The 23,271-nt window shown below is 49.4% G+C and overlaps 11 protein-coding genes and 1 non-coding gene across 12 annotated transcripts; 4 read left to right on the forward strand and 8 right to left on the reverse strand.

The window, feature by feature from the left end:
- Window positions 1-53: 53 nt before the first annotated feature.
- Window positions 54-1,033, forward strand: DEU56DRAFT_922657 (uncharacterized protein; the record flags this gene model as incomplete). Its single annotated transcript, XM_041358522.1, has 4 exons — window positions 54-342; window positions 406-532; window positions 587-635; window positions 684-1,033. The coding sequence occupies exons 1-4, from the start codon at window positions 137-139 to the stop codon at window positions 1,031-1,033; spliced, it is 732 nt and encodes a 243-aa protein (XP_041212616.1). The 5' UTR covers window positions 54-136.
- A 434-nt stretch (window positions 1,034-1,467) lies between these two features.
- DEU56DRAFT_880677 (CHAT domain-containing protein) lies at window positions 1,468-5,476 on the forward strand (the record flags this gene model as incomplete). The annotated part of the gene is made up of 5 exons (XM_041356095.1): window positions 1,468-1,895; window positions 1,953-2,103; window positions 2,158-2,297; window positions 2,345-2,442; window positions 2,498-5,476. Exons 1-5 carry the CDS (start codon window positions 1,817-1,819, stop codon window positions 5,474-5,476), a joined length of 3,447 nt encoding a protein of 1,148 aa, XP_041212617.1. The 5' UTR covers window positions 1,468-1,816.
- A 278-nt stretch (window positions 5,477-5,754) lies between these two features.
- DEU56DRAFT_27044 (uncharacterized protein) lies at window positions 5,755-7,303 on the reverse strand. The gene is made up of 6 exons (XM_041345390.1): window positions 6,711-7,303; window positions 6,391-6,652; window positions 6,320-6,330; window positions 6,149-6,269; window positions 6,024-6,090; window positions 5,755-5,959 (listed from the first exon to the last, which is right to left on the reverse strand). The coding sequence occupies exons 1-6, from the start codon at window positions 7,068-7,070 to the stop codon at window positions 5,863-5,865; spliced, it is 918 nt and encodes a 305-aa protein (XP_041212618.1). The 5' UTR covers window positions 7,071-7,303; the 3' UTR covers window positions 5,755-5,862.
- An 856-nt stretch (window positions 7,304-8,159) lies between these two features.
- On the reverse strand, window positions 8,160-9,741 carry DEU56DRAFT_898827 (uncharacterized protein). Its single transcript, XM_041356476.1, has 5 exons — window positions 9,226-9,741; window positions 8,800-9,175; window positions 8,563-8,703; window positions 8,443-8,509; window positions 8,160-8,385 (listed from the first exon to the last, which is right to left on the reverse strand). The coding sequence occupies exons 1-5, from the start codon at window positions 9,646-9,648 to the stop codon at window positions 8,322-8,324; spliced, it is 1,071 nt and encodes a 356-aa protein (XP_041212619.1). The 5' UTR covers window positions 9,649-9,741; the 3' UTR covers window positions 8,160-8,321.
- DEU56DRAFT_779779 (uncharacterized protein) lies at window positions 9,724-10,940 on the reverse strand. The gene is made up of 6 exons (XM_041351911.1): window positions 10,708-10,940; window positions 10,428-10,644; window positions 10,358-10,368; window positions 10,177-10,297; window positions 10,052-10,118; window positions 9,724-9,998 (listed from the first exon to the last, which is right to left on the reverse strand). Exons 1-6 carry the CDS (start codon window positions 10,885-10,887, stop codon window positions 9,935-9,937), a joined length of 660 nt encoding a protein of 219 aa, XP_041212620.1. The 5' UTR covers window positions 10,888-10,940; the 3' UTR covers window positions 9,724-9,934.
- A 251-nt stretch (window positions 10,941-11,191) lies between these two features.
- On the reverse strand, window positions 11,192-12,206 carry DEU56DRAFT_728774 (ornithine decarboxylase antizyme-domain-containing protein; the record flags this gene model as incomplete). The annotated part of the gene is made up of 4 exons (XM_041348059.1): window positions 11,192-11,378; window positions 11,434-11,926; window positions 11,964-12,097; window positions 12,151-12,206. The coding sequence occupies 4 exons, from the start codon at window positions 12,204-12,206 to the stop codon at window positions 11,192-11,194; spliced, it is 870 nt and encodes a 289-aa protein (XP_041212621.1).
- Window positions 12,207-12,580: 374 nt separating this feature from the next.
- DEU56DRAFT_779786 (ribosomal protein S5, N-terminal domain-containing protein) lies at window positions 12,581-14,003 on the forward strand. The gene is made up of 3 exons (XM_041351912.1): window positions 12,581-12,986; window positions 13,042-13,588; window positions 13,638-14,003. Exons 1-3 carry the CDS (start codon window positions 12,877-12,879, stop codon window positions 13,755-13,757), a joined length of 777 nt encoding a protein of 258 aa, XP_041212622.1. The 5' UTR covers window positions 12,581-12,876; the 3' UTR covers window positions 13,758-14,003.
- A 382-nt stretch (window positions 14,004-14,385) lies between these two features.
- Window positions 14,386-16,929, forward strand: DEU56DRAFT_27240 (uncharacterized protein). The gene is made up of 3 exons (XM_041345410.1): window positions 14,386-14,522; window positions 14,580-14,862; window positions 14,924-16,929. Exons 2-3 carry the CDS (start codon window positions 14,621-14,623, stop codon window positions 16,761-16,763), a joined length of 2,082 nt encoding a protein of 693 aa, XP_041212623.1. The 5' UTR covers window positions 14,386-14,522; window positions 14,580-14,620; the 3' UTR covers window positions 16,764-16,929.
- Window positions 16,930-17,265: 336 nt separating this feature from the next.
- DEU56DRAFT_898830 (uncharacterized protein) lies at window positions 17,266-18,335 on the reverse strand (the record flags this gene model as incomplete). Its single annotated transcript, XM_041356477.1, has 4 exons — window positions 17,266-17,509; window positions 17,578-17,674; window positions 17,722-17,764; window positions 17,817-18,335. 4 exons carry the CDS (start codon window positions 18,333-18,335, stop codon window positions 17,266-17,268), a joined length of 903 nt encoding a protein of 300 aa, XP_041212624.1.
- Window positions 18,336-18,666: 331 nt separating this feature from the next.
- DEU56DRAFT_779794 (cytochrome P450) lies at window positions 18,667-21,153 on the reverse strand. Its single transcript, XM_041351913.1, has 9 exons — window positions 20,881-21,153; window positions 20,749-20,827; window positions 20,324-20,696; window positions 20,121-20,266; window positions 19,918-20,065; window positions 19,374-19,869; window positions 19,234-19,321; window positions 19,077-19,186; window positions 18,667-19,024 (listed from the first exon to the last, which is right to left on the reverse strand). The coding sequence occupies exons 1-9, from the start codon at window positions 21,048-21,050 to the stop codon at window positions 18,931-18,933; spliced, it is 1,704 nt and encodes a 567-aa protein (XP_041212625.1). The 5' UTR covers window positions 21,051-21,153; the 3' UTR covers window positions 18,667-18,930.
- Window positions 21,154-21,197: 44 nt separating this feature from the next.
- On the reverse strand, window positions 21,198-22,912 carry DEU56DRAFT_779795 (uncharacterized protein). The gene has a single exon (XM_041351914.1). The coding sequence runs from the start codon at window positions 22,807-22,809 to the stop codon at window positions 21,340-21,342; it is 1,470 nt and encodes a 489-aa protein (XP_041212626.1). The 5' UTR covers window positions 22,810-22,912; the 3' UTR covers window positions 21,198-21,339.
- Window positions 22,913-23,124: 212 nt separating this feature from the next.
- DEU56DRAFT_t42 lies at window positions 23,125-23,196 on the reverse strand. The gene has a single exon. It is a non-coding gene; the product is annotated as a tRNA-Met (tRNA).
- Between the last annotated feature and the right edge of the window lie 75 nt (window positions 23,197-23,271).

A 23,271-nucleotide genomic window follows, 5' to 3' on the forward strand; every position in this document is an offset into this window, starting at 1 on the left:
CAATTTATGTATAGCCTCGAGCATATACGGTCATGAGTACTGTTGAATAATATAGTACGTATATAACAAGAATCGAATTGGACTGATCTTATATTACTTCCCTGCATTTTCACCAACGCAAAATCGGTTTTCTGCGATGACCGCCCAAATCATGGATTGGGCATCGATTGAAGAGTCGAACCGAGCTACACTCAAAAGTCAAATCCCCAGGGTCCGTGGGGGCAAGAAAGAATATGGCCTTCTGACCGCAACCCTTGAGACAATGTTGGAAATAAAAGAAATTGCAACCCAAGAGGAATTAGAAGTTCCTGGCGTGACATTAATGACTAGGCAGTATCTTCGGTGAGTTCATCTGCCAGTGACTCGAAATTGGCTGCCAGTGGGACTCAAAATCTATTTACTTAGCGCCATTAAACAAGGAAACGACCTGAAGAGTGGAAGCTGGTGGAAGAAAATCCGGAACATGAGGGATTGGGATGACGACCGAGAATTGTTCAGAGGAACATGCCAGAGAGTCTGGAACCTTGCTAATGTATAGGCTTACTTCGTTTATAATATGTCTCGAATCTGATATCTTCCTCTGCAGCAGACGTCCCTCGATCTCGCTAAAAAGACAGAGAAAGCAGCCTCACGAGGTAAATATTCAAGTTTCTCAATTTCTCCTCTTCAACTTTGTTCTTCAGCTCCTATCAAGCGGCGCATCTCTCTCGAAACAATTTACGAGCATGGCAGGCGACATAATCAACTCGAGGATACTGCGGCAGCGTCTACTGCTGCTAACAACGAACCAGCTGCACAAAAAGCCGAACCGTCGGCCACGACAAGCGAAAAGATTCATATGTTCCAAGAAGAGACTATACGACATGTCGCTGACGCGACCGCTGCAAAAATATTCGAGCTGCTCCTACATCGGCATAGCAAGGGGAACGTCCACATTAATAATTATGATTTTCAAGGATGTGTCATTGGTGCCAGTGGAAGGACGGCACCAACGGTAAATTACGGCGGAAAGAACAACAAAGGAGCAGGCTAGTAAACCAAGCTCTTGACGTATTCTTTGTTCTAACGTCAAACTATTAGTTGTGAACCCGTTTTTATCCTCTGCTGAAACTGATGGGAATAGTATATATGATGAGGATCACATTGACGACAGTATGGATGTTGATTAATATGTAATAAATCTTATTTAATGTCTTAGCCGTAAAATATGTATTTATGTAATTTTTTATCTTACAAAATTCAATGCTCCAAGTACTTAGTGGATGACTTCCTGTAGCTAGACACAGAACTATTCAATGTGCACACTTCCGTTGATTTGGGGATAAGCTGGATGGAACGGTTTCGAATTTGCAATCTTGCTAGCGCGGAGACTTGGCGGAGAGGGACCGATTTCCAAATATGTCAATCGCGGAGTTTAGAATGTGAAACAAGAAACTTAAGTACAAGAAACGATCACCCAATTTCGTTTTCAGCGGTTACCTCACGAATTATTCTGTTTACCCCAGTGTGCTAAATGAGTTGTACGCCTCAGTCAAGCCTGAGCATCACAGGACCGAGTCTCACATAACCTTGCCGTGCTACTTTTGCTGATGCAGGTTCTCCCGCTGGCCCTACCCAGTCATCTTTCCATCTTAGCGCTTAGTCTAATCATCCCAGCGTCTATTGTGCCGAGCGGCCCTCGACAGCGTGGAAATACACCTGCAATCTGAGTCGTCAACCTCTTCTCCTCTTTTTCTCAGCTGAACTCCATCCACAGTTCTCATATCCCTACCCTCCATCTTTTTTACCACTCGTTTTGTACCCCACTCAATTTCCGATGCGCCGTATTGTTCGTCATTTGTTTCGTCGCACCATCACGCCTACTAGCCATACAAGCCAATGTATCAAACTTGAAAGTAGGTCACTCAATGTCATGCTACTATTCGTTGCATGACCCTTGCGCTTGTTGACAGTCATCAGCGGAAAAAATCTCAAAGTCCCTTCCGAGCGCATTCCCGCCGGTATCTATGTGCTCATCAATGTCGACTCGACTCGGCGCTGGAAATCAGCCGTTCAAGTTTTATCATCAAACGAATCTGTAACGTGGGGCGATACTATGATCGTGTAAGGTCCATGGAGACTTTCTGGCACGATTCGAGGCTGATACCCGGTTTATAGTTCATCACAGGTAACACCTGCATTATCAATGGAGATCAGAGCGTCCTATGAGCTTGATCGAATGCTAGGCAATGGTGAAGTTATTGGAAAACTTAGAACATCGTGGCATGAGCTGCTCGATCATGGAGATGAGCCTTTTGGTGAGTGATTCGCTCCTTATTCATGCACATCTACTAATACATCGCAGAACTGTCCTTCCCACCTGTTCGTGGTGTCCGCCCTTCCCTCACGCTAAAGGCCGTTGTTGTACATGCTTTCGACAATCAACACAGTACACGGTTTGATGTGAGTGATGCTGACTCTATCCTGTTAGCTTATGCTGACAGAAAACCGACTGTAGTCCCTCGTAGACTGTAAGATTGCGCTCGACACAGATGCAGGCCATGTACGATTCGCCCAATACATGAAACGCAAGAGGGTCTCTCACTTGAACAGTGCTGTGAAGCATTTTCAGTCGGTGCTGGACCAGTGTCCGGTCGGCCATCCTGACCATGCAGCAGCTCTCACCAACCTTGCGTGGGCCCGCCTTCTAGGTTGCATTCAAAAGAAAAAGGATCTTCAAGACATCGACAACATCACTTCCCTCTTCCGCGAAGCCCTTGCATTGCGTCCGCAGGGCCACCCCGATTGCGCATTATCTGTCTATTGTCTCATTCGAACATTGAACTGGCGCTACAGCAGGGAGCGCACCGCCGTCTACATTCACGAATCCGCACAGCTGTGCTGCAAGCTACTGCCCCTCTGTCCAGAGGGTACCTACCTTCGTAGCATCGGCCTTGACAGCGCAGCTGATTATGTGATCCCGCAATGCAACAATCTTCCACCTGATGCATCTAATGAAGACATCCGCCTTCGACGAAACGTGCTCGAACTCTGTCTTCCGGGTCATCGACTCCGTCTCCGCGCCCTTGACGAGCTTGCACGGGCGGTTGGTGCACGCTTTGACCAGCATGGCAACATTGATGATCTAGACGAGAGCATACAACTTGGTCGTGAAGCTGTTTCTCTGTGCCCCGAGGAACATTCCGACCGTAATGTCTGCCTGAATAACTTGGCATTCTCACTCGAGTTCCGCTTTGGACACCAAGGCAAATTTCATGACCTAGAGGAGGCCATTACTTTGTACGAAGAAGCGCTGCGTCGGCGCCCTGTTGGGCACGAATCTCGGCATTTCTCATTGGACAACCTGGGGGCCGCCCTCCTCGCCCGTTTCATTGAACGCGGTGATATCGATGACATCGCCCGAGCCATCAGCCTCCATCGCGAGGCATTGACGTTGCGCCTATCTGGGAATCCACGTCGTGTCACCACGCTCAACAACCTTGCCCTCGCGCTCAAAGTCAGATTTGAAAAATCACATGTCAGCGAGGAATCTGTCGAGGATCTTAACGAGGCCATTGATCTGTATCGTGAATCCCTTCGGCTACTGGGGCATGATCATCCCGAGCGCCATGTAGCTCTTCGAAATTTGAGCTCGGCGCTCTGCTCTCGTTTCACGCGAACTCGGAAGAATGAAGATGTCAAGGAGGCGATTGATCTCTGTGAAGGCTCATTGTTGGCATTGCCTTCATTGCACCCGGATAGATACTTCAGCTATATGAAGCTGCAGGAAGCCTATTTGTCTCGTTACCGAGTGCACAACAACCCCGTTGATTTGTCACTTGCAGTGGAGAACTTCAGACTGGCATCACGACACCCTACTCATGGATTCCCACATCGCATCGTTGAGGCTATAGACTGGGCTCGCCAAGCAGAAGTCTATCAACATGAATCTGCCCTCGAAGCATATCAAATGTGCTTGGAGTTGTTTGACAACCATGTGATGACGCGATCATCAATCATCTCACGGCGTGAAGCTGCAACCGCCTTCCCTTTCCGCGATGCGCAGTCACTGCCAGTAGATGCAGCATCGTGTGCTGTTCGTTCCAATGATTTGCAACGAGCGGTTGAACTCGTGGAGCAGGGTCGTGGCCAGCAATGGTCGCTGGCCTCTCGCCTGAGGAGTCCACTCGAAGACCTCGAGTCCACGAATCCCAACCTAGCTCACAAGTTCTCAGAGCTCAGCCAGCGTCTTTCCGACGCTCAAGGTTCCGCAGTCAGCACAGACCAAGCTGCTGCTGATCGCGCAGCAATCGAGTACAGGAAACTGACGAATCAGTGGGACGCTGTGGTAGCTCAAATCCGTAATATTCAAGCTTTCTCGCGATTCCTGCTCCCGCCATCGTATGCAGAGTTGCAAGTGGCAGCGTGCCATGGCCCGGTCATCATCCTCATTGCGAGCAAATACTCATGCAGTGCCATCATTGTCCCGACGTCAGGGGAACCCCGCCACGTTTCCTTCCCACGCATCACTCTCGCAGATCTGGAGCAGCTCAAGGACGATTTTGCTACGGCAATCCGGCACACGGCTCGTATGCACCCAAGGAAGCCGAGGGAGAAGTTACAAAGACGCTTGCGAGTAGTATGGGACGAGATCATGCTACCCATCGTAAATGTCCTCCAGGACGACCTGAACTTGCAGCGTCAGTCTCGAATATGGCTTTGTCCGACGGCAGCCTTCACGTCCATTCCTCTCCATGCAGCTAACCCCTTTCGGTCGAAGGCAGACCGCTCAGGGCCAGAAGCATGCCTGGAGGATTTATTCATCTGTTCCTACACGCCAACGCTTTCGGCTCTGATCAGGTCTCGACAGAAGATGGAGACTTGCGTCACTCAGACATTCGCAGCGATCGGACAAGGTGAACCTGGCGCAGGGCAAGGTGAGGTGCTCCCCGCTGTCAACATTGAGCTTGAGCTCGTTCATGAACTCATTCCTCCCAACGTCAAATTCACCAATATTTCAAAAGATGAAGCTACTCAAGCAGGTGCACTCGATGCTTTGCGACATAACACCTGGGTGCACCTCGCTTGTCACGGGAAGCAAGACCTTGAGCAGCCTTATAATTCAAGTTTCGCCATGAGAGACGCACCCCTTACGCTACTCGACATCATGGAGAACAATTCTCCGCAAGCCGAATTCGCGTTCTTGTCGGCGTGTCATACCGCTGTTGGCGATGAGGAGACGCCTGACGAAGCCGTCCACCTCGCAGCTGGACTCCAGTTTTCTGGTTTCAAGAGCGTTGTAGGCACGCTGTGGGGGGTCAATGACGCTCTCGCAAAACACTTTGTAGAAGCTTTCTACAAGAAGATGTTCGAGGATATGGAGGATGGTGTCATGGACTGCACGAAGGCGGCGCATGCAGTCAACTATGCTAGAGACTCCGTGAAGACGAGGGTGCCGCTCGAGCAGAGAATCGTTTTCGTTCACATTGGTGTGTAGTTCCTGCTGTATTGCTTTCGACTGGTACGGTTTCACTGGGTTTTATATTGCATTCTCTTTCGTCCTGTTATCTATAGTTACGACCGTGATACTTTTACGCTCCTGTTGTCTCGTTCTCGCATCCTCTCTTGTTATTGTTGTTATGTCTGTACGTTCATGCTCTAAAGTACAAGAAACGATCACCCAAAACCGGCACTGACGAGGAGGCTGTGGATCCTTGTCCCTCGTCTGCCCGACGCCCATCTGTGAAAAGGTGTTCGAGGTACTAAGACTCGAACTCCAAGAAAACTGATTTGCAGTCAAAAATTCCCATGCAGGAATATAAGCACACGCTAAGACTCAACATGGGCGGAAATCTCATATACATGACTCTCATAGAGCACTAGTCATACTTTACTCCCTGAACGCCGCTTGTGTCCTTTAAGTCGACTCACAACAAGGCGACCTTTATTGCGAGAATCCACTCTGACGCGCAGACCCGATCTGCATGACATCCACGATGAGAACCAACTTGTGGAGACACATATCACGGTGCGCATTGGCATACCTTGCTGCATGAGCCTGGATTGCAGGTTTGAGCCTCGGGATGTTATATATGGAGTGTTTTCCCTTTCCTGAACAATTTCGCAATGATGAGAAACCTGTGAGATGGAATGTGCAGTCATATCTCACCTACGATCACACGAAGTGACGATTTTCCACGGTCCTGGGTCTCTTTAACAGTTTTATTGAAGTAGAACAGGGCTCCCCGGACAGAGAGTCCATGGAGATCGACTGTGTTGGATTTGGATTTCTGGGAAAAGGGTCAGACAGCGCTGCCCTTGATAAAAGAACGCAACAAACTCGGTTGTTCTCTGCACGAGGTGGGAGGTATATTAGTGAATCCTCATGTTCAATTCATCAGTTTTTCGTACGTTGAAATATCTTCGCGTTGGCTTCCTGTTCCAAGCATCTCATGTTTTCTTTGTGGACTTTACCATTCCGATTTAAGTCTGCAGCGCGCTGTGGCTCATTGCGAGCTTTCGCTTCGTCTTCCTTCCGAAAACATTCCGTCATCTGATCTTTCTCATGTTTAGCTCTGATTCGAAGTGACTCCGGGCCTTCCTGAGGGTCAATCACTACGGGCGCCACAGCAACCTCTGGCCTTATTGCAGGTACAGAGTGGCGACGTGATCGCTATGTGTCAGAGAGGTGAGTAAACAGCAGATGGGACATGCTGAGGGATGTAACTGACAGGCTTGGTGGCCGGAGCAACATCAGGAAATACGAAGGGTGTAGGTTGTGTAGGGAATAGTACGCTCGCCGGTTGGTGACGGGGTTGATGGGGTGAGTGCTGCAAAGGTAACCGAAGGGGGGAAGGGGTCCGGGCCGCTGAACGAGGTGGCGAGTGATGGCGGTGGCTTGATATTTGCTGCTGCGAGTGAGTAGATTCGTACGGTGAATCAGATGGTGAATGTAAATCTGAGGATGGTCTCGGCGGCGGCGGCGGCTTGCTCCAGCCGATCAATATGCTGATTAGTTTCCGCAGCAACCAATGTGGACACTTGAATAGGGCCTTGAAGGCCTTTAGTACAGAGGGGATGAACAACTGCATGATGTGGGGGATGGAGACAAATTAAAGGCCCAATATCGTTAGACTTCAAGCTTGAGCAGCACAATGAGCGCTATGCCCACATCCATATATTCCACGATTGAAAATAGCATTACGCACGCATCACGGGGGAACCCTGACCAAAGCGCCGTCCCACAGTGCGGACGGCCTATCAGAAGGCGACTTATGTCACAGTGGTATTCATGTAAATGAATACTAAGCGTATTATCGCAGCTAGATGTACCTTGTGACAGCACATTGAATCAGATCCGCCGGATGCATTCAGGTACTTGTTCACAAAAGATGATCAAGTAGCCGCTGCACGATCAGAACGCCTGCGTTCTGTGGGTCCATCTTATTAGGAAGATTGTGCCTTTAACAAATAGCTTACCTAATAGGCAGGGAGGTTCATTGACAAGCCATTTGTCTCACTGGGCCAGTTTGATTTTAGCGACATGGCCATGTCATGATTCTATTTTCTCATCCAAACATGCAAGCCTTTCCCTATCCTTGATAGTATGAATTCTGTACGATACTCAATGTTCAATAGCATCACGTACCAACGTACCAACAATCAAACGGATCTGCTTTCGAGCTTCCTTAATAGTTTAACCCGAGTATAATATGGCTTCCTTGGAGTACAGTCCGTGCAGATCCAAATGGCCTGGCTTGCCATTCTGTTCGCATTGTAAAGGGGTCGATAATCATCCAAGCTCATCGCTAGCATGTGATAAATTCTCTCAGACTTCGAGCCAGAAACTGTAGCATACCTCGGAATATCCATGCACTGGCCACCACATTCAGGGCTTCTATAGCATCCATGCTGCTTGCCCTTCTCTGACGTTTCCTTAGCTAGCGCACCATCATGGCGCGCATGACCCTCGTCGCATATAGGCTCTGCTCTCCTTGTCATGCCAGCGGGGTGAGGAACACACGCATTTGGGAGTGAGAAATGGCCCACGGGGACTCGGTGCCGACATCGGAGTGCGGTAGGTTCGACTCGAATGTGAAAACGCTTGTGGAGTCACGGTTGGTCGATTCAAGTGGAAAATTTGAACAGGAAACTCAGTAAATTAGTACATAGTGAACTAGTGACACTGTGACGTGTCTACAGTGACACGCACCAGAACACTTTGACAAATACAGTACTTATCATGCACAGTTTGGTATGAAAAGGGGAGATCATTTGCATCAGCACAGAACAACCACTCTGCACGACCGGAGATCGCAAGAAAAAATTGCCATTCGCTGGGTTCAGTTGAAATTCACAATAAGGCAGCCATCATTGCGAGGGTCCACTTCAATTGGCAATCCCAAACTACACAATATCCATGATGAGAAAACCTTACAGAAACGCACGCTACAATGTGCATACCTTTTTCCAAGATCTTGGATTGCAGGTTTGATCTTCGGGACGTTGTTATCGGAGTGATTTCCCTTTCCTGTGCAGTTTTACTGTCACTGAGCAAAGTTGGAAGGTGAGTTTATATCTTACCTACGATCACACAAAGTGACGATGCTCCACGGTCCTGAGCCTCTTTGATAGCGTCCTTGAAATAGGACTGGGCTTCTGGAACATAGAGTCCGTGGAGATCGACAGTATTGGGTTTGCGTTTCTGAAAAAGGTCAGATAGCGCTGTCCTTTATAAGAACACAACGAACGTGATTATTCTCTGTATCATGCAGGAGTAAGCTTCCTGAATCTCGCACGTTCCTTCTAATGATTTCGCACCTTGGAATATCTTCGCGCTGGCTTCCTTATCGAGGAGCATCATGTTTCCTTTGTGTGCCTCACCCCTCAGGGTGAGCTCCTTAACGCGCTGTCGCACGTTAATACCTTTCGCTTCCCTCCTCTCCTTGAAGCATTTCCTCATTCGATCTCCCTCCTGGTTGGCTTTGAGACGCAGAGACTTGGGGTCTTCGTGGGGGTCAATCACTACAGGCGCTACAGGTACCTCTAGCACACTTGCAGCAGGACGTTCATGGCGGTCAATCACTACGGGTGCTACAGGTACCTCTGGCACTCTCGCAGCAGGACGTTCATGGCGGACAATTTCTATAGGTGCTATAGGGACCTTCGGCACTCTTGCAGCAGGACGACCTGACTGCTATGTGTCGAAGGGGTCAGAAACAGCAGATGAAACATGCTAGGACAAACCTGAGGTGTGTAACAGACAGGCCCAGCCACCGAAGCATTACGAGCTAAGAGGGGGGTGGTGGCTTGTGGGGGGTATTGTGAGCTCGGCAGGCCATGGGCCTGATATGGCGAGTGCTGCGAACTTGAAGACGCTTGCTGGGTGGAATATCGCGAACTTGAAGGCGCATGAACGGTGGCATATTGTAAAGGGGTCTGGGGGTATTTGATTGCTGGACGCGGCGGCGAGAGCTGGCGGTGCAATGGTTGATAGTATGTCCCTTGCTGCGAAGGAGTAACCCTGTATGGTGAATCTGACGGCGAACATATGGCACCTGAGGATGGTGTCTGCGGTGGCGGAGACTCCTCGCTCCAGCCAATGAATGCAAGTAATATATATAGGGCCACGAGGGCCGTTAGTGCACAGGCGATGTATAACATCTGCATGGTGTGGGGGATAGAGACAAACCAAATGCCTGTTAATATGGTCGAAGACTAGTGAAGACCCTGACCAAAGCGCCGCCTCACGTCAACCTCGTGTTCACAGCATCGGAGGTTATGTCACAATGGTATACATGGAAATAGATACATCTTTATACATACATCGATATCATTCCTTTGTTCGGCAGAATCGCAGATGAATGGGAGGCGAGAGCGTTATTGCGGCCGGATGTACACGCAGTACATTGAATCAAGATCCGTCGGGTAAATTCAGTCATTTCACAAAGGATGATCAAGCAAGCTGCACGATCAGAACGCCTGCATTCTGTGGGTCCACCTCAACAGGAAGGTTGTGCCTTTGACAAATCGTTTAGCTAATAGGCGGAGAGGTCTAACAAGCCACGCGTACTGTCTCATGAAGTCCTCTAGGGCAGGTTTGATTTTAGCGACATTGCCATTCGAGTGCAAACCTTTGCCTATATCATTGACGCATGAAGTTCTGTAACAGTACTCAATGTTCCATATATCACGTACCAACAATGAGGCGAATCTGTGAATCCCCCTGCTGCCGAGCCTCCTTGATAGCTTTATCCGAGTATGATATGGCTTCTTTGACGTAGAGTCCGTGCAGATCCAATTCGCCCGGCTTGCTGTCCTGTTTGCATTATAGAAGAATTAGAAAACAGCCGAGTTCAATAAATAATATGTAACAAACCGAATTGTTCTCTGTGCGATGCCAATGTCAGACTCCAAGCCAAAAACTGACACAAGGTAACTCAGCATACCTCGGAATATCCATGCACTGGCCTCCGCGTTTAAGGCTTCCATGGTACGTTCGTGCTGCTTGCCCTTCTCTGAGAGTTCCTTAGCTCGCGCACCCTCACGGCGGGCGTAAGCCTCGTGGCTCTCCTGAAAACATTTAGCCATCGCGTCTCCCTCCTGGTTTGCCTTCGCGCGAAGGGACGTGTAGCGTTCATTATGTTGATTGGATTGGTTCTGGTCCTACAAATCATCAATTCAGTGATCTGTACAATGCATGCGCCACTCGCAGGCCACTGGACTTACTTGATATCGTATATGGTCATGTTGGGCTGACGGTTTGGAGGGCCAAGCGCCTGGAAGAGGAGAAAGTGGCTCCTGTGGCCGCGGTGGTCTTTGCACGCCGGTAGGCTTTTCGCCTTCTGTCGGGAACGACTGACCGCAAATGGCCTTGACAATCGAGTACAGAAAGTCGAGCAACCCCATGATTGTGGTGAAGAAAAACGTTGGTTAGTAGTTGGTTAGCAGTTAAGATAAGCTGGGACAACTTGGCCAAGTGTTCCATAATAAGCTTTTAGTCGCCTCAATGGCAATTTCAACGACAACTCTTCTCAAATCATAATGACAATCCTGCTATGCCCTTTTGCGTAGATTTGAACAGGGAGATAAAGGCCAATATCATTGAGATAGCAGTCATTTGATTGCATACAATAATAAAAAAACAATTTAGTCGTGCTGTCGTGCCCACTCCTACCACATAAGGTTGGTTCACATTCCCTTGACCATCTAACTAAATCTCCACACCGACGAGGATGTACGCAGGATCAACCTGGAATGGTGGTTTAGTAACAACGCTTCCCCCGACGTACATGAGTGAATGTAAAAGTTCGCTCAGACCGTGGGAAACCTTGTTGAATGCGATGATCAAAGCTGAGCACTGGAGTTGTTCGTCGGCTAGATCGAGGAGAGCCACAATGCTACAGTGGTTGTGTAAGCACAGAGATTGTATGCTAGTACTACGAAGCAACGCACCTTTCGCGAAGGGACACCGCTTGGGCGTTCTTGCCATCGACGTAAAGTGTCTTGGTCTTTCCAGGAAAATCAAGCACCACACCATCGAAAGAAGTACCCATATTTGGGGCAGCGACGACGACGCTCTTAGCATAAGGCAAAAGGCTCAATCCATCACGAGGAAACATGGCCAAAAGAAGATCCAAAGCATCTTTTGAATGCTTGGTAGTTATACCAGTGGCACCACTCTCTTCATCGTCATCCGGTGTTAAGGGCGGAGTGGCAATGTCGTAGGGCGAAGCTGGTCTGGTGGGAATGTTGCGAGGCGGAACCGCAGATGGATAAGGCGAGTAAGATGAATGCACAAGTGAATCATTGGATGTGTTGGAAGACGATGAGTAATGCGAGAAAGAAGAGGAAATTGAAGACGCCGGACTGCCTGTCACACAGTCTGACGACCCTCTGTCAGGAGGGCATTTAGCATTAGGGATGTCAAACGCGCCACTGGAAAAGTCTCAGTACTAGGGAGCAATAACGATGACAACAGTAACTTACTCCGGGTCCGCCAGAGAACGTAGTAGAGTAGTAGTACATATCGTCCGTGCCCTGCATGTGGCAGACGGCAAGTACACTAGGAGTGATGTCAGCAGAGAAAGCCCCATCCCCAACGGCTTGACAGCCGTTGCTGGATGTCATAATCAGCTTAAATCCAGGCGCCAAAGAGGGTGAAGAGCATACGCGGGGCAAATACTAAATTGCTGTTTCAAAAAATTCGACATGGATGGATTCGACATGTTCTGCCAACTTGACTGGGGTGATAAAACTGTTACGTTGTTGAGGTAGAATGCTGGAAAGTCAAGTTTGACCGGAGGCTTGAAGGAAAGAAGTTAGCGCTTACTGGTAGAATTTGTATAGAGCAAAGAGTTTGGGGCGTGAGATGAAACTAATGCTTGTATTTATCATCAACACCGCTTTGCCACTCCACAACCCCCCGGTCACTTTGTATCTCGCAGGGTGTAAGCAGCTGGAATACATTTCACTAATTGGGCCACCTTGATGCAACTGAAACACGAAGATCATATTCTCGTGGCTTTTTTAGCTGGAACTGTGGGATGAGAACGTGTTACACTTGTACAATGCACAGGCAACGTGTCAGGGGGGTGATGGGGGGTCTTATTACCGCTTCAGGGCAGGGCTTTGGCAGCTGCATTGCAGGATACACAGCGAAGACACTACCATCCGACAGTGAGCCCAACATCGCCGAACCTCAAATGTGAGTTCAACCCCATGCCCTTGCACACAGCTTAGTACCCAGACGCTCCTGCATGAGGAACGTCAAATAATCGTATTTCGGATGGATGCATCCATGCGTTATCGGATGCAGCATACCCTTTACTTCGATCGTTTCTCGGTGACTTCAAGTGCTGACTATCATCTGCGCAGTAAATATCCGGCATACAAATAATGGCTGACGCAGCACGCGGACGCGGTGGATTCGGACGTGGAAGAGGTGACCGAGGCAGAGGTCGTCGCGGGCCCCGTAGAGGAGGCCGCAAGGATGAGGAAAAGGAGTGGTCTGTATTCATTCACTCTTGACTTGCGCTCTGCCTATAACATACAGTCTCGCAGGGCTCCTGTTACTAAACTCGGCCGTCTCGTGAAGGACGGTAAAATCAAATCTATGGAAGAGATCTACCTATTCTCTCTTCCTGTCAAGGAATACCAGATCGTCGACTTCTTCCTGCCCAAGCTTAAGGACGAGGTTATGAAGATCATGCCTGTGCAGAAGCAGACCCGTGCCGGTCAGCGTACCCGCTTCAAGGCTTTCGTTGCCATCGGTGACTCTGACGGACATGTCGGATTGGGTGTGAAGTGCGCGAAAGAAGTTGCAACTGCCATACGGGGCGCTATCATCCTCGCTAAACTCTCCGTCATTCCTGTGCGAAGAGGTTACTGGGGCGCAGCCCTTGGTGAACCCCACACTGTGCCATCAAAGGTCAGCGGAAAGGTCGGCTCCGTTATGTGCCGGCTGATCCCTGCCCCTCGTGGTACTGGTATCGTCGCTGCTCCCGCATCAAAGCGTCTGCTTCAACTTGCTGGTGTTGAGGATTGCTATACGCAGTCGAAGGGCTCGACTGCAACGATGGGTAATTTCTTGAAGGCCACCTTTGCTGCTGTATGTGTGTTCTAGCTTCTTCATTGTGTTACGCTCACACTTGTGCTAGATTACGAAAACTTACGCGTTCCTCACTCCTGACCTATGGCGCGAGATTCCTGTTTCAAAAGTGCCTTATGATGAGCACAGTGCTCACCTACAGCTTACAGCAGGCAAGAAGGCATATTAGATGTAGGGTTAGCACAGTTTTCTCTCATGTATATCTGAAAAATCACGCCCATGCTTTTGCCTATGGATCTTTCCACGAGTGTACACAGCTGATGTGATCTGTACGCCAACCGTCTGCGGCCCGGATCCGGGATTTTGGAGTCATATGTAACAGAGTCTTACACCGTGCATTGGCCATGTTGTTAAATATATTAGGCGCGCGTGGCTAAAAAAATTCCTTATTTAATTGAATTTTAGGTGGCAGTGCTCTTCCGTCTGCCGGTCACCGGAGTTCGCATTGCCAAGGATGATCAGAGGCAACCTGTTTCATCCACTGCATGACGATCATTTTAACATTTGCTCAGTGATCGTCGCACCAAGCACAACCACTAAAATGGATCTGCTCTTCATCCAATACTGCAATAATTTTTTGGCGGTGATCATAGATCAGCACTCAGCCGGATCCGAATGACAATTTTACCAGCGCGGATGGGGCCAGTACAGAAAGATCTGATATAAAGTATGTACTTATCGTTCAGACGGCGCTGCCTGTCCGCTGGTACTTGCGCCCGTCTGATTGGATTCAAGACACTGGACAGCACGGCATTTGATTGGATTCCAATCACCCTTTTCGGTGTGCCAACAAAACCGTTCGTTTCAAAGGTCACAGGTTCAAGTCCTCTGCGGTACACATGATACAAGCTTCTGTCACGGCTTAACATATTTCTATCGTACTCCTGGTTCAATACCGTGCTAAACCAGCCTGCTCGTGCATTCTGTTGACTATGTGAGTGCCCCCAATTGGTAGTATTAGGATGTTCCCTGATGATTGCAATAATTAAAGCAGAACACCACCACTACTCTCACCAACGCCTCTCGTCTGGCATGTTGCCGACCAATTCTGTTATTCAACCGATGCAGGGAAACCCCAGCAGCTCCAGACCATCCCGGCGAGTTTCACGTTCGCATTCCTATGATCAACCTCCTTCAAATATTGCGTCACGACGCCAAGGCGCTTCATCCTTCACCATCCATGCCCGTTTACCCTCGGACGCATCTCACACATCGCGGTCGTCTGACCGCCCTATCTCTTTGGTACCGACACTCTCTCCTGCATCGACTTACAGGTTCGTATAATCCGGATACGGCCTTGTGTATGTCGCTAAAAATCACTTTGCATATTTGCAGCACGTTCTCTTGGTCTGGAAGTTCTAACACCCAAGAACAGCTATCACCCAAAACTCCCGAACTCTCTTACTCGCCGGCGACCACTATCGCATCTCCTGTAGTGACGCCTATAACCGCGTTTCTTTCGGAATTCTACGAACCAGATTCAAGATCGGACAGCGGCGCCCACACACGAGGCGATCCTCAACGATTAGATCTCTTCGGGGAGAGAGACGGGAAGAGTATGGGAAACAAACAGCTCTCAGAATCTCCATTCAGTCATATGGCTGATGAGACCAGCCCGCCTCTTCCAGACGAAATACACCTGACGAAGTCAACACCAATGTCATTGATCGCGGCAGGCTGTGCTCCATCGGAGCATGGTTCAGGGAAGATACCCCCTGACGTTCGCAAGTCTCGTCGTTTCTGCCGTGACTTTGGGGAGCCTGTCTGGTCAAAGGACCTCCATGATGAATTTCCCACATATCTCGCAAAGGACTTGCCAGTGACACCTTTATCCTCCTCTCCCCCAACTCCGCTGAGTCATGACATCCTACCCCGACCTTCACGGTCAGATGCCTGTAATCTTTTCTCAGAGGACGAAACTACTGCCGTCAGGGAATTTCTAAGGGTATGGGGTTCGAACAATAGGATGAAGGAGCTTCCATCGAAGCCGCAGATCAGCGAAGCCCCAGGCACCCAGAGCGATGATGATTACTCATGGGAGGCAGCAGAAGTTGAGGATAGTGTTGGAGATCCCACGTCTTGCAGCATGCTTCTTCACGCAGTCAGCCAGATGGTGGGCCTCCCATTTGAAAACACAACGATGGAAAACAGGGCCTCGATCGCCTCCACACCTCCGGAGCTCGATATACTTGGTCGATTGACTCAGGATAGTCATGGAATCTCACAGATCCTGCATCTATCCTCGCCTCGCCAGTCTGCTGCGCTCGTCAGGAGTCCCAGTATTCTTCCAGACAGCGATGGTGCCAACGTGAGCGACAGCGCTTCGTCAGACGCCTGTCAGCGAGTGGATCAACCTCTTGACGTCACACCTCAACCTTCAGTGACCTCCGGTTCAGTCACGGGAAGTAACGCTTCCACATGTGAGGATCAGGTTGACGTGGTAGCCGCCAAGTCGATGAACGTGCCTGTCATTCTAGCGACTTCCTCGAATGAAGCCCCTCTGCACCGACAATTAAGTCTTCGCAGAGCCAGAACCGATAGCAACCTAAGGCGCCGCGGTCAGATCTTCAATATAGAGAAGCAAGTCATACACGCTGCATCTACTGGCACAGTAGATTTATACAGGTCCTATTTACCCACAAGAGATCCGCCACCGCTCCCACCCCTTCCAGCTCCCTCGATAAGACGCGTTTCAGCACTCGACAGGCTCGAAACTAGCCTGTCAAGGCTCAAGTCGCACAATTCGCATCAGCGGAAGTCCAGTAGGGTAGAAAAAGTTAACGCACCTTCGGATGACCGAAAACCAGCTCTATCCACTACCCCACGAGAGCGCAAGCACCAGTCCAGTGCCGCTCGTATTCCGGATTCTCGTTCTGGACACGGACGCCACTTCTCGAGCCCCATGCCCGAGGATCAGAATCATCGCAAGGCGCCTCGGGTTGAGACCGGTCCCATTAATGGGCGTCTGCAGGAGCGCGCTGCCAAGCTATTTCCATGCCCGGAGAACCGAGAGTTGACTATGAGATCTTTCATGGAGATGGATGTGGTACCTCCAAAGGCTCCGCCCCCTCGTCGGATATCGAGATTAGGGAGAGTCGCTGCTAGATTGAGCCAGGGCATAACGAATTGGGGGAGGAATATCACTGGATCTAGGGGCGTCAAGGAATCTTCGTAGGGCTTGGTGTGTTAAACTGGTACGCAACCAGTGTGCGTGTGTTCTTTTGATTTGTACCATGACTTTTACTATGTATCACAAGATCAGTTATTTATGTAGTATTAATATCGTCTAGCTTTGTATTGTTATTCGTAACTAACTATAATACGATTCCTATATATTTGGGGTTTGATCTTCACAACTTCAAGCGCGTCCTTGGAGAGTAAAGAAAGGAAATTGGATTCAGGAACTACGCTGTCTAATATATACTCGTCTTCGTACATGCACGAAAATATGGGAAACATTGTCAAGAGATGAGCCGCAAGGTAGATGAGAGAGATGAGTCCATAAGTAAGAAAAAAAGGGTACATATCGATAAATGAAAAATGAAAAATGAACAAATCGGAGGAACTTTACATGAGAAGAGACGAGTCCACAAGAAAAGAAACGCGCAGTCAGGTACATGCCGTTAAAATGAAAAAGGAACAAATCGAGCGAACTTGACATGAGGAAGAGACTCGGGTTAGATGTGCGTGCAGGACCACGAACGCTGTGCGGTGGCCTTCAACTTCTCGGGCGGTAAAGCTCCAGGTCGTAGGGGACAGAGAAGGAGGCCGGGATTTGGTCGTAGGAGACCTATAACATCGAAGATCGCGGAGGTACTGGGCGGCGCATGGAGATAGAGTGTGCGCGGCCGGCGGTGGCCTTCAACCTCGTGGACAATGTTGCCCAAGTCGTAGGGGACAGCGAGGGAGGCCGATGTCCGTCTTCGGGATGCGAATAGTGTGTGTCGTGACTCGTGGATTAGTGTGTGCAGGTGATGTCGGGCGATAACATGGAGGTGAGGCCGAGTTTTGCCATGGCGTCGGCCCAGCCATCGACGAGAGCCATTTGGTCGACGAGAATCTCGCCATGAAGTTGCTCAAGGTGGCCTATTTGATATGAATAAGTGGTGCAGACGTCAGGAGAAATTACTTACCAATGTAAGAGCGTGCGCGGGCAGCACGTAAACGAACACGGTGCTGAGAAACCAAGATGAGTGTCTTACTTATTTTAGCGACGAGTATAACATACCTGTTGTTGGCGCCGTTTGAGGATGCGCTCCGTATCGGGGGGCTTCTTGCTTTCGTTAACAAAGAATCCGGAGTCCGACTCGGAGGAATTGTTGTCGTCGACGTCATCGTCGGCCACAAGTGTTGTATGCGATTCCATAGAGAGACGCTTCTGTCTCGGAACTGGAGTGGTGCCGGTGAAAGGTGTAATATAGGGTGTTGAGTCCATGGGTGGGGAAGTAGGGGGGGATGAGGTGTCGGTCATGTTATTGCTAGGGAGGGATGGTGAGTTTTCCTTGGACTGATTAAAGTCGCCGCTGATTAGCTTCCGTGCAGTTCTGTCGGATGCAAGTATGAGGATCGCCGTCGAGAGGCAGAGGTCGGCGGCGGCGAGACCAATGGTGACAATGGTGACCTTGTCCGCTGTGTGAATGACCTGGGCGGCGTGGTCGACAGCCGCTTTCTTGAAGAACGACACTGTGAGGAGCCCGGTAATGGTGATGCGAGCAGTACCGCGGAAGACAGCAGAAGTAGGAATCATCTTGGCGAGTGGTGATCGTGAAGAGAATGATGAAGCTCGTAAATAAATGCGTGTACGCGTAAAACGAGGCAAGATAACAGGCATTGAATCACAGGTCATCGGATACTTATACCCCTGGGTTATTTGCGCGTGCTTGGTACGACGCGTCAAGTCACGTGTTTCGAAAATCAATCCCTTAAATAGCGGGCGACTGCAGACAGAACCACCCACCACGCCCTCAGCGATACCGCCCACCCTGAAATTATATTAGCCTAGGAATCTTATTGAATTATGTTCCGTACCGTTTTTTTGGGAGCTTGTTGAATGCTTGTGCTTATGTAGAGTACCTTCTCTTGAATTGACTATCACGGTGTAGCTTTCGACTCTGGCCAGGCCCAATGCATCGACGAGACATTACACAGCGACAAGTCTTTGAGAAGGATGCAATCGAGAGCTGAATCAGTACTAGCACTGGTGCGCTGGTGTTGTGTGATCAAGCGGTGGGTGCATACGATGTTGTTGCTTAAAGTCCGAATGCAATATCATTGAAAGATACAGACCTGTGAGTGGGGTATATGTGCTTAACATATGGTAGACATTGATATACTTATAGGTCCTATGAAACGGCAAGCGACTCGAGTGGTTTTACAAGGAGTGGACACTGGCTTCCTTTTTTGAACTCTCCAGAAACATATGGTCGCGTGAGCACGCTGACAAAATAGGGCATCAGAATATGTCCTGGATATGATGCGCGCGACTTACACGTTGGCTTTGTAAATTCGTTTGTCTGTTTCGGCAAAGGCGAAAGCAGTCAGAAGGATATAGAGAAATGTCTTCATCTCAATCATGGAAAAACGCATCCCGATGCATGACTGAAGGTCTAATTGAGCGATGCCAACAAATACTTGGTAAAGCTTACCCTCGGCCCAGCGGAGAACGTCAGAAGATTAGGATATAGCCCCGGAAGTGACAGCACATCCTCCGAAAGATGATCCCATCGATCAGGGCTGTAGGATCCCTTCGTGAGGCAGTTCAATGAAGCGGGTTCGAAAAGCTTACTCAAAATCCCAAGCATTGTGTCCCCATATGCCCTTGTCGAGATTGAAAGCCTCCACTGGAACGTGCACGAAGCTCCCCTTCGGCACACTTATAGACTGTTGCTCCGAGACCGTGCCGTCGCTCAAATGGACAGGATATGATACAGGTATCTCGTCATCTTGCGTTGCAACCCGGAGGGAAGAATGGACTGGAGGGATCAGACGCAAGGACTCCCGACAAACGTTGTTCAGGTATGGCAAGTTCTGCAAGGTGTCGTGTAAAGACTCGATTTCTTCAGGTGACAGTCGTGATATTGGAGTAGTCGGTACGATGGAGAGAAGTTCCCTGCGAAGACGAGTTTGCAAGTCTGGATGTCTTGCAAGGAGCAGAAACGTCCACGTCAGAGCGAGAGATGTCGTATCAGACCCTGCGAACATGAAGGTATTGATGTTGTGTAATATATCTTCGTCGGAAATTCGCTGATCTGGTGGGAGGTCTGTAGCAATATTGGATTTCACTACGAATCTGTCAGCCAACCGACAAAAAGAAATGACAGTTGACTCACGCAGCAGACTAAGTAAATCTTTGCCGGCATATGAGGAACCGCTCTTTTCTCCATCCAAAATCCTGGATTTCTTCTGCTGCACTAGCTTTCCTGCTACGCGGCGAATAGTTTCTTGACATCTGTGGACGGTCTTGGCCCTCTTATCGGGCTGCATTGCAAACTCAGCCAGGATTACATTCATGAGGAAATTGATTTAAACGTACGAAAAGGCTATTTAGGATTGGAAAGTAAATCCCCAGAACTGTCCTAATCCCATCTCCCTGCGAGACAGCAATCTCGAACATTTCCTTATACGCAGCAAAGAGCTCATTCGACTCGTTTTGTATAGCGTTGAAGCGATAGTCAAAACCTGTGGGTGATGCGTGATGGTCAGGTAAGGATGGATGCACGACCCAACATGAGTTACCTGCTAACCCAATTACGTCGAAGGTCGCCCGGCTGATCCAGTGACAGACGTCTATTTCAAAACGACCGGAGTTCTGCTTGTCCGAGGCTGCCTGATCTTCCTTCGCTGCCTGAATCATATCTATCCATTTATCTTTGAGCTCCTCTCCTTTGCTAAAGACAAGAGGCACAAGTGCTCGCATATTCTGAATGGAAAATGCAGGGGTGGCAACGCGCCGTTGACGCTTATGAACATGGCCCTCTGCAGCCAGCATACCGCAACCAATGAGGCTCGTGATAAGTCTTCGAGATTGCCACGGTTTCTCGTAGATTGTGCTGTTCTTTAGTACATGCGCTACAGAAACAGGGTCAAGGGGGAGAAGGCGTTCGTCCCACTACATCAAACAGTTATTCACGAGTTTCGTGATTAAGAGAATAGTTACTCACTGGACCAAGCCCTCTTATACGGACGTTCCTGCCATATTTCTCTACATATGCAGCATGAGTCTTGGGTGACCTGAATGGGCTAATGGAAAAGTTCTAAACAGACAGGTCAATTGAGAGAGGCGGAGAGCTTACTCGAGTACATGTGACATGTGGTTGTCCAGTGCCCCCTTTAGCGGTGGTCCAGCCAACTTTCTGAGGGGATTGAACCGAGGTGCTATAAAGACATGATATAGAATATAACTTGAAAACAATGAAGCAACAGCAAAAGGGGAACAGAAGAAGATAGTTGAGAATGAAATCATGGCGCGTTCCAATCACCCAGAGGTCGAGGAATTTAGTAGTGTAGTGCAACGCCGGAACAGCATGGATTTATATCTCATGGCTCAAGCTAGAGGACAATAGATAATGTGACACGGTCACACACGCGTCTTGTCACACTTACATTTCCGATTTCATTCAAACGGGTTGGCATGAGGCTTGTTGCAGGTTTACCAACGTCTGCCGGCCTGAGTCCAATTTCCCTTCATTAATGCCTTCAATCCGCAGTGTGCTTCCCTTCATTGTAATGGAACTGGTTAATTTGTTTCTAATTTATGGACGTGACAGTACAATGGAAGGAGGAAGAGGAAAGTCATCGAGGTCCACTGCGCTGTAGCTGCTTGCCAGGGTCGCTAGAGTCATTTGGGATCCGAGGATGTCTCGAAGGTCGGGTCGTAGACTTGATTCGCACCCTGGTGGAAGAAGCAGGTCTGCAATTGAGGGTGTCATCTCAATCGCGGTGCTGTCGCTGTGCATGTGTGCATGTTTGGGTTCTGCATCGAACGGCTCGTCATCCTCGTCTGTATCTTCTTCGTCGCCTGCTGCTTTGAAGCCCAGGGACAACAACAGAACAGGCTTGTCCATCTGCATACTCCTCGTCTGAACCCTTCGCAGCTCGAAAATCTCCTCTCTCAAGCTTTCGTGGTCTGCGCTTGTTCTGGTGCCGAGAGTCTGCAAAGATGCCGCGGGGATCAATCCTGAGCCAGAGTGGCTCATGCTTGTTCCTGTGTGTATCGATTCAGGAATGCCTACTCCCTGGGCGTCTCCCCGGTCTTCATCGTAACCCTCCTCGACGATAGAGCCAGCTTCGACTGTTTTTGGTAATCGAAGGCTGGCAATTGATTTGGCTTGGGATGCCCCGTGGACAGACGATGCGAAGGCCATGGAATCTAGGGAGCGCTGTATGGCAAGGCCCAACGTGAGGGCGATCTCGCTGCCGCTCTGGCTTTGACAGTCATCTTCACACTCCTCGAGTATGCAATGCAAAAGCGGCCTTGGATAACTTAAGGATTCCGGTTCTGTTGTATATGAAAAATCCGACCACGTAGTTCGCTGCGGAAACTCTGTTGACCGATCTGCAGGAGTGCGTGATGCATGCGATGTCTCTGGAGATTCTGCATTCTTGCGATGCAGGCCTGCCTGAGCCTTCCGGAAGATCCACGAGAACCAGGACGGTATCGTTCTCTGCGCGGGACGAGTTGCATGTTTAAGATGAAGCGCCAAACTCTCCATGGACGTTGGGGAATTCTGAAGCGACGATGTAGATGAATCTGGACTTTTCTCGTTGAAGACCTCTTTCCCTTTGTCATGCACTGAGTCTGTTCCGCCCTTGCCAGTCTGGCGACGTCTCCGCCGCTTCAGGATCTCCCCTGCGACAATAACGCCCACCAGGCTTCCCATGACTACGATGGCAACCGCAACCGCCACCATTACATTGCCTTCTGGCCTCTCGTAAGGAATCGTAGGAGGCAATTGTTGAGCAAGAATACCCGTTGGCGGCTGCCCTTCCGTGATGAGTTGCTCGGGAAAGAAGGTACCACCCGCAGTACTTTCCGCGCGTGGTGTAGACGCCGATTGCGCTGGCAGCGGGGATGTTGGGTATGTAAAGAATGAATTGTACTTAGCAAGTGTCGTATTGATGGCCCCTTCGTGGTGAGCTCGATGTGCATGTCCGAATACGCGGTAGTGAATTCTGCGTTTCCCTGTGCCTGTAGCAAACGTTGTGGTGGTAGTTGGAGGCATGAATTCTTGTGGCAGGTGGGTTGATGGCGGCGGGTAGGCGATAATGCAGTTAACAGGGGGTGGTGGAAGTGTAAGGATGATAGCCGAGCAACCTCTGCAGTACTTACATGGTGGCTGACACGCGCTCAGACACATTTCTCATTTGACCTCATTCCTCCGGCACCCATAACATTTCTGTTCTTCATAAGTTATCAATCACCAGTCACTGAGGTCTATGTGCATTGCATCGGTAGACTGGCCAGGCTAAATACACCTGTAATACCGTTGATACCAAGCATGAATGCATGAATGTTCGCCGACAAAACAAAACAAATATAGCAGCAACTGGTTTCGATCCAGTGACCTCAGGGTTATGAGCCCTGCACGCTTCCACTGCGTCATGCTGCTGTTGTAGGTTCGGCAGAACTTGCCTACACAATTCCATCTGGTATCGAACATTAAAATGGTATAAAATTGTTCTCA

Source organism: Suillus clintonianus, assembly GCF_016758775.1.
Source record: "Suillus clintonianus strain FC179 chromosome Unknown DEU56scaffold_10, whole genome shotgun sequence".
NCBI classification, from domain to species: Eukaryota; Fungi; Basidiomycota; class Agaricomycetes; order Boletales; family Suillaceae; genus Suillus; species Suillus clintonianus.

Excerpts from the sequence above, each read along its gene's own strand:
- DEU56DRAFT_27240 (XM_041345410.1), top strand. The coding sequence starts at position 14,621 with ATGTTGCCGACCAATTCTGTTATTCAACCGATGCAGGGAAACCCCAGC. Across the intron at positions 14,863-14,923 it reads TCTCCTGCATCGACTTACAG|CACGTTCTCTTGGTCTGGAA; the intron begins GTTCGTATAATC and ends GCATATTTGCAG.
- DEU56DRAFT_779794 (XM_041351913.1), bottom strand. The coding sequence starts at position 21,050 with ATGATTTCATTCTCAACTATCTTCTTCTGTTCCCCTTTTGCTGTTGCT. Across the intron at positions 20,697-20,748 it reads GTATAAGAGGGCTTGGTCCA|TGGGACGAACGCCTTCTCCC; the intron begins GTGAGTAACTAT and ends TGTTTGATGTAG. Across the intron at positions 20,066-20,120 it reads CAATCCTAAATAGCCTTTTC|CCCGATAAGAGGGCCAAGAC; the intron begins GTACGTTTAAAT and ends TTTGCAATGCAG.
- DEU56DRAFT_27044 (XM_041345390.1), bottom strand. The coding sequence starts at position 7,070 with ATGCAGTTGTTCATCCCCTCTGTACTAAAGGCCTTCAAGGCCCTATTC. Across the intron at positions 6,653-6,710 it reads TTGCTCCGGCCACCAAGCCT|CGATCACGTCGCCACTCTGT; the intron begins GTCAGTTACATC and ends TCTGACACATAG. Across the intron at positions 5,960-6,023 it reads ATCCAGGCTCATGCAGCAAG|ATCGGGTCTGCGCGTCAGAG; the intron begins GTATGCCAATGC and ends GATGTCATGCAG.
- DEU56DRAFT_779779 (XM_041351911.1), bottom strand. The coding sequence starts at position 10,887 with ATGGGGTTGCTCGACTTTCTGTACTCGATTGTCAAGGCCATTTGCGGT. Across the intron at positions 10,119-10,176 it reads ACAGATTCGCCTCATTGTTG|GCAAAGGTTTGCACTCGAAT; the intron begins GTACGTGATATA and ends TCAATGATATAG. Across the intron at positions 9,999-10,051 it reads CTAGAGGACTTCATGAGACA|GCACAACCTTCCTGTTGAGG; the intron begins GTACGCGTGGCT and ends GATTTGTCAAAG.
- DEU56DRAFT_779786 (XM_041351912.1), top strand. The coding sequence starts at position 12,877 with ATGGCTGACGCAGCACGCGGACGCGGTGGATTCGGACGTGGAAGAGGT. Across the intron at positions 12,987-13,041 it reads AAGGATGAGGAAAAGGAGTG|GGCTCCTGTTACTAAACTCG; the intron begins GTCTGTATTCAT and ends ACAGTCTCGCAG. Across the intron at positions 13,589-13,637 it reads TGAAGGCCACCTTTGCTGCT|ATTACGAAAACTTACGCGTT; the intron begins GTATGTGTGTTC and ends CACTTGTGCTAG.
- DEU56DRAFT_779795 (XM_041351914.1), bottom strand. The coding sequence starts at position 22,809 with ATGCCTCCAACTACCACCACAACGTTTGCTACAGGCACAGGGAAACGC.
- DEU56DRAFT_898827 (XM_041356476.1), bottom strand. The coding sequence starts at position 9,648 with ATGCAGATGTTATACATCGCCTGTGCACTAACGGCCCTCGTGGCCCTA. Across the intron at positions 8,704-8,799 it reads CAGCGCGAAGATATTCCAAG|CGCTATCTGACCTTTTTCAG; the intron begins GTGCGAAATCAT and ends TATAAAGGACAG. Across the intron at positions 8,386-8,442 it reads ATCCAAGATCTTGGAAAAAG|TTTGGGATTGCCAATTGAAG; the intron begins GTATGCACATTG and ends GATATTGTGTAG.